General features: G+C 56.3%; 1 protein-coding gene across 1 annotated transcript; it reads right to left on the reverse strand.

The window, feature by feature from the left end:
• Nucleotides 1-217: 217 nt before the first annotated feature.
• Nucleotides 218-5414, reverse strand: BATF2 (basic leucine zipper ATF-like transcription factor 2). The gene is made up of 3 exons (XM_077759590.1): nt 5376-5414; nt 3991-4092; nt 218-1250 (listed from the first exon to the last, which is right to left on the reverse strand). The coding sequence occupies exons 1-3, from the start codon at nt 5412-5414 to the stop codon at nt 567-569; spliced, it is 825 nt and encodes a 274-aa protein (XP_077615716.1). The 3' UTR covers nt 218-566.
• Between the last annotated feature and the right edge of the window lie 947 nt (nt 5415-6361).

The following is a 6361-nucleotide window of genomic DNA, read 5'->3' on the forward strand; positions in this document are numbered from 1 at the left end:
CTCCGACTCACAAGTTCATTTCCTTGGCACTGAAAACACTGCTAGGGAAGAAAGAGTCCACTTCCGGGCTCCCGCCCGGCCTCTCCCCATCTAAGCTTGGACTCTGGACCAGCCCCAGCTAGGGCGAGGTTTCAAGGACTGTGGGGATCTGCGGCCCCGGAGAGCACAGACCAAAAGAAAGACCTCCTTCTCGCTCCCGGCACTTAATCCTCTTCACACCGGCCCCCCACTTTCTAGGACTTCAGCTCCCACGGTGCCTGGGCCAGGATCCCACCAAGACAAGGAGGAGCAGATGGTGGCGTTTCAGGTCCCCAAAAAGGCCATGTGACCTTGAGCACATCACATGGCTTCTCTGGCCTCTGTCTCCTTATCTAAAAAAGTGGGGTGACAATCTGGATTTTGCAGTGACCATGAGATGTTGAAATAAGGTAATGGCAGTGAAAGGGCCTGGCAGAGTGGTGGGTCAGCCAAGAAAGGCAACGTCCAGTGATAATGGAGGAGGTGCCTGTGTGCTGAGGCTGCTACTTCAGCCCCAGGAAGCCGCTGGCCCAGCTCCAGGGGGTGGGTTAGAAGTGAACTTGAGCAGAGGCGAGCAGGGGGAAGGCCAAGAGTGGGTGGGGACCAGGATCCACACCCGGTCCTTGCTGATCTGTTGCTGATAACATAGGCCTGTGCTCCCTACCCTGCAGGCAGGCCAGTCCCAGAGCAGGGGAGGGGCTGTCAGGTGAGGACCCCAGCTTCCCGCTGGTGGGGTGCTTCGCCACAAGGGGCTGTAGAGGGGCAGGTTGGGCTGGGGGGCTGGGCAGGAGGGTGTTGAACTTGGAGGAAGGCCTCAGCAGGCTAGAGCCAGTGGGTGAGGCTGACTGCACAGGGCTGGGGGACAGTTGGGGAGGAGGTACAGCGACCGCGATGGAGCCAGGGGACAGAGAGGGCAGGAGGGACAGATGGAGGCCGGAGGAACCATGAGGCTGCGGATCTGGAGAGAGCTGGTGAGCCAAGGGAGAAGAGGCCGGGGTCTGGAACAGGCCCGGCTGTTCCTGGAAGCCATATTGTCCATCGGGCATGGGGTCTGGGGGCCGCTCAGTCTGGCCCCAGCAGCCAGGGGGCACCGGATCCAAGCAGGTAGCACAGTCCATCAGGCACAGCCGCTCATGCGCGCGCAGGGTCTGGCTCCACCACAGCAGCTCGGCCTGCAGGCCCTGGATCTCCTTCTGCAGCAAGCGGTTGTGTTTCTCCAGCATCTCGTGCTGCTGGAAGCAGAAGCAGATGGGCCGGGAAGGGGGTGTCAGCCAGCATTAGGGTCCCAGCAGGAGCCCTGTACCCTGCCCCCAGGCGCCTTAACTTAGGAGTAAGATACTACTACCATCTGAATGTCTAAGCTAGGGCCCCTTGGTCCCTCTCTGGCCAGCTCTGCGCCCCACCCCCACCCCGCACATCTTGCCTGTTCTACTCCTACTGGGGCAGATTGGCCGGCCCTCCGTGCCCGCCACCAGTGCCCTGAGCCAGCCGTTCTCCACCAGCCTGCCCCCTGCCACTCACCTGGGAGCTCCACCGGCCTCCTAATCGGGGCTCCCCTCAAGCCACTCTGTCCTCTCGGCCCAGAAGAGCCATTTGGGAATTGCATCATTAACTCGTAGGTTAAAGGCTCCCACACTGCCCTGAGCGCGGAGGCCCCGGCTCACGCCTCCTGTTCCCCTTCACTTCCTGTTCCTCCAAGGGACCCTGCTTTCTGCCGCATCTCCTGTCTTCTCTACCTGGACACTCTTCCAGCAACCTCCTTTCCTGGGCTAATCCTGATGTGGCCTTCTCATGGTCATTCTGTCATACACACCTCGGGGCTGCTTCGTGACACTGCCAGACCTTCCGGGTGCCCAGAACTCACCCACTGAGGCACTATGGGAGGAGCCCATATTCACGGAGGAATATGTTCTACTCAGCACCCTTGAGTCAGAACCGAGTAGTTCTGAGCTGCTGGACCCTGGGTCCTGAGAACCCACTAACAGGATGTGGTTCTAAATAACCATTTACAGTGGCAGCAACGAAAGAACTTTCTTTCCACGGCTCCCAAGGCTGAGTGACTTCCTCTGGTTCCCTCCCCAACCTGTCCTTTTTGTGGACAATTTTTAAAAGGAGAAAAGGGGCAAGGATGTTTGACATAAAAAGGTTGCTTCGGGCATGAACTCAAAATTCTAACTTCCAGGCCGGTCTCTGCCCGGGGAATACTGCTTTCAAAACATGTCAGTAGATCCCCTCTCACTTCAATTTCTCCAAAGGTTTCCATTCAGCTCCAGAAATTGAGTCACTCATGGGTTCGTTAGTTCATCGGCCACCTCCAGGCTGCCCACGGGTTATCGCCTCAGGGAAAGGCTTCCCCAGTTAGGTTTCCGCCTCTCCACCCTCCCCACTGTATTTTTCCCCATAGCACTCACGACCAGCTGACACCCCAAATACCTCATGGGTAATTTATTTGTCTGGCTAGCCACCCCCTCCCTCCCCCCCGTGAAAATATGAGCCCTGGAGAGTGTGGGGTGGGCTTTCGTCTGCTGTGTTCGCAGCTCTGTCTCCAATGCTGAGACTTAGACCTGTCACCCAGGAGACATTCAATAGGCATTTCTGGAAGGAGTGAATATATGAATGCATGAAGTCCCTCTCCCTGCTGGGCAGCCACCATGCTAGACATCAGTCCTCACTCATACAATCTACAGGGTGCTGCTCCCTGTCCGGGTCCTTCATTTGCCTGCCATGCCTTTTCTTACCTTCATCCATTTGGAAAACTCCTATTCATCTTTCAAGACCAGCTCAGACTTCATCTCTAGTATCATCCTGACACTACTCCCTGTGTGTTCCCCTGCCCGTGTGTTCCTAGAGCGCTTTATTCTGACTCTATCATTCGCTTCACAGGGCATTACTGAGTTCCTTCAGTTTGTCAAACACCGTTCCGGGTCATGGGGAAATAGCAAGGAACGGAATAGTTCCCTGCCTTCACATTGCTTACAGTCTGGCGAGGGAGACAAGCGACAAACATCTGAATATGTAACTGGAGTTCAGTGCTAACAAGAAAAATAAAGCAGAGTAACAAGCAGACGTCTCTTTAGATCGGAAGGTTGAGGAAAGTCCTTCTGGGGAGGTGACATTTAAACCAAACAACTGAAAAGATGTGAGGATCTAGCTGTACTGTTCTCTGAGAATAGAGGGAACAGTCTATGCAGAGCCCCTGAGGTTGGATGTGCTTGGCCAGTGAAGGAATAGGGAGAACAGGGTGTGGGATGTTAGGAGAGGAGGGCGGATGGGTAGGGGTGGAAGACGCAGAGCACAGGGCCTTTGGCGTGGAGGGCTGTGAATTTCACTCATCACTCTAAGAACTAAGGGGTATGTGGCCTTCCCAAGGGTCAGGTCCTAAGCCCAGCTCTTAATCCTTTCCCTGGGATGAAACTGGTAATCTCCTTGTTCTCTGCACAGAGGAAGAAGAAAAGCTCTAAGGGTCAGGTTACGATTCAAGGTCAAGTTACCATCCAAGGTCAAGAGGCAAGTACAGTGGAACCTTCTCCTGCCCCACCGCCACCCCCAACGCTCCTTTGCCTCCTTCAACCTCCATACGGGTCCTGCCAGGGGACAGGGGTCATTGTCCCCCTTTTTTTTGGATGAGGACAGTGAAGCTCAGTGAAGGAAGTGGCTTGTAGCTATGACTGCCACAGCTGGGACTCTAAAGCCGGCCCACCTGACCTTGAACCAGAGTTTCTCATAGTGTGAGTGCTGAGTTCTTCTGTTTGCCTCTACTTCTTGCCTCCTCTCTTTAGATCGGGAGGCGCCTTAAGGGCAGGGCTGGGCCGCAAATGCACATTTGTGTCCCCAGAGCCTCCTCAAGCACCTCAAACTCAGGTGACCTGGAAACATGCAGCGGTGTAAGGGGAGCTGCTCATAGGCAGATGGAGACCAGGTGGCGAGGCCAGGTGAGTGGAGTCAGGGTGGGGAAAGGAAGGCACCCCCCACCTGGTGCAGGGCGTCCGCCTTGTCCGTGTGCTTCTGCCGGCTGCGCTGGGCGGCTGCGCGGTTCTTCTGTTTCTTCTTCAGCCTCTGATGCTCCTCAGGGCCCTACAGGGTGTAAGGCAGAAGGCTCAGGGGTCCCGCCAGGGACTTGACCCTCTGTCCAGGCCATCTGTAACGCCACACTCTCTCCAGTTAAATTCCCCGGTGGGGGGGCTCTCCTTACTCCTAGAGGCCCCCTCTGTCTCCCCGGGCACCCACACACGGCATCGCCCGTAGGGCCCACCTTGTCGGAACACCAGCCTCACCCACACGCCCTGCTTATGGCTCTCGATGGGGGAGGACAAACAGAGAAGCCCGGAACTTCTTCGGAACCCGGAGAGAGCTGACTTCACACCCACACTCTCCTTAGGAGCCATCTGGCTCTGGGCAGATCACTCCCTTCTCTGAACCCAGCCCGAGGCACCACTGCCTTCCTCACAGGCCATAAAACAGGCGTGAGCTTCACCTGCAAGGGCAGGGCCAGGGTCCCATTCATTCCATGAGCTGGCACCCAGCTCAGACCCGAGGCTGATGTTCAGTCACTCACCAAACAGTCAGCGAGCACCTACTGTGTGTCAGGCACTGAGCTAGGGGGACGGAGCAGCAAACACACCAGACAAAAGCCCCTGCCCCTAAGTTGCTCACACTCTAGCGTGGCAGCAACCTGGAACGGATGCCTGAGTGGACTCAAAGTTCACAGCGCTAACCCTCCCGCTCCCCTGGTCCCCACGTTAGGGGGTCCAGAAAATGTAGACAAGATATTTAACCCAAATGCCCAGAGCTTTGGAAGGTCAGGCGAGAGAGAATGTTGGAGACCCCTCAGCCCCAATCCCCCTCCCCTAAGTCACCCTGGGCCTGTGTTCTGACTGCAGGGAGCTCAGGGGAGACTCTGGCCTCCCTGGCTGAGGACCCTATGCTGCTCGGTTCATGGTCACAACAGGCCCAGTCCAGGTGCTGGGGGCGCCGAAGCTGGAGCCTGGGGGAAAGTCCTGCAGTTGACAGAAAGGAGTAGGATTTTGGTGCTTGGGTCCTGCCTGGGAGAAGGGGCAGGGCCTCGAAGGTGAGCCGAGTCTGAGAATTTGGGGAGGGAAGAGAGTGTTCCCATAAAGGCAATGAAGGGAGGGTGGGTTAGGAGACAGGTTGCTCCAAGGCCAAGTTCTAAACTGGAGGCTGGCTCTGAAATATGAGAGCCCAAAAGCCCTCATTTCAATTGCCTGGGGAAACTGAAGCCCAGAGAGGAGGTGTGTGGGTCCCAAGGCCACACAGCCCTGATCACATCCCTCCCTGCCCGGGAACTGGGGACCCTCGGGCGTGTTCCCCACGCTCTGTCCCTGGTTCCCTGTACTCACCGTCCTGGTCAGCAGCCCATTGCCCTCGCAGAGGTGCATGGCTCAGGCAAGGGGCGGGCAGAGGCTCACCACGCGGGTTCAGGTGTCCTTCTGCCACTGTGACCTCCTGGTGCCCTCTGGGGGCCCAAGGAAGTGGCAGCCCTTTAAATCCCCGGTGACCACTCCGCCCCCAGCAAGACAAGTTTCAGTTTCTTCTAAAGCCACCGGCTGCTCAGAATCCCTGCCTCCGGTTGGCTCACGTGGCTGGAATTTCCTAACATGAACTGGCCTTCCGGTTGGGCCCCTTCTCTGGAAAGAGAATGACAGAGGGTGGCCGGAGGAGGGGGGGAGACCAAGAGCCAATTTTGGGGAGGGTGTTCTGGGGGCGGGAGGGCAGGCTGCCAGGCACAGAACCGAGAGGAGAAGTCAGTAGGGGACGTAGGGCTCATGTGGGACATGGGAGAAACTCTGGGCTCTGGAATTGCAGGGGTCCGGGTTCACAGCCCACCTCTGGCACACTGGAGCTGTACAGCTCTGAGGAATCGATTCACCCTCTCTGAGTCTGAGTGTCTTCATCCTTAAAGGGTCTGGGGGATGATACAATATCTACTCACGGTCTTCATGTAGGAACTAAGCAAGGTAATTCAACCACCCCCAAACTCTCTGACACCACTGTTGAGGCAAGTGTGCAAAAATAAGCAATGGCCCTTAAATAAGAGAACAGATGGATAAATTACTGTGTTTTCATTCAACAGACCACGCAGCAGTAGAGGGAAGGATGTCTAGCGGTTAGCGGAACAGCTTCCAAGCTATGTGACTTGGGTGCATAATTTCATCTTTCTGTGCCTTTTTTCCCCCAATCTATAAAGTGGGGCTAAAAATAATTCTGTTGTGAGCAGCCGATGAGTTCAGGAAGGCAAGGCACCTATAGTCACGCCTGGTGCGGAGTAAGAGTTCAACAAATATTTGCCCTTACGATCTGGTGGATGATCAGCGCTGCACATATC

This window comes from Crocuta crocuta, unplaced genomic scaffold (genome assembly GCF_008692635.1).
Source record: "Crocuta crocuta isolate KB4526 unplaced genomic scaffold, BGI_CrCroc_1.0 scaffold53, whole genome shotgun sequence".
Classification (NCBI taxonomy): domain Eukaryota; kingdom Metazoa; phylum Chordata; class Mammalia; order Carnivora; family Hyaenidae; genus Crocuta; species Crocuta crocuta.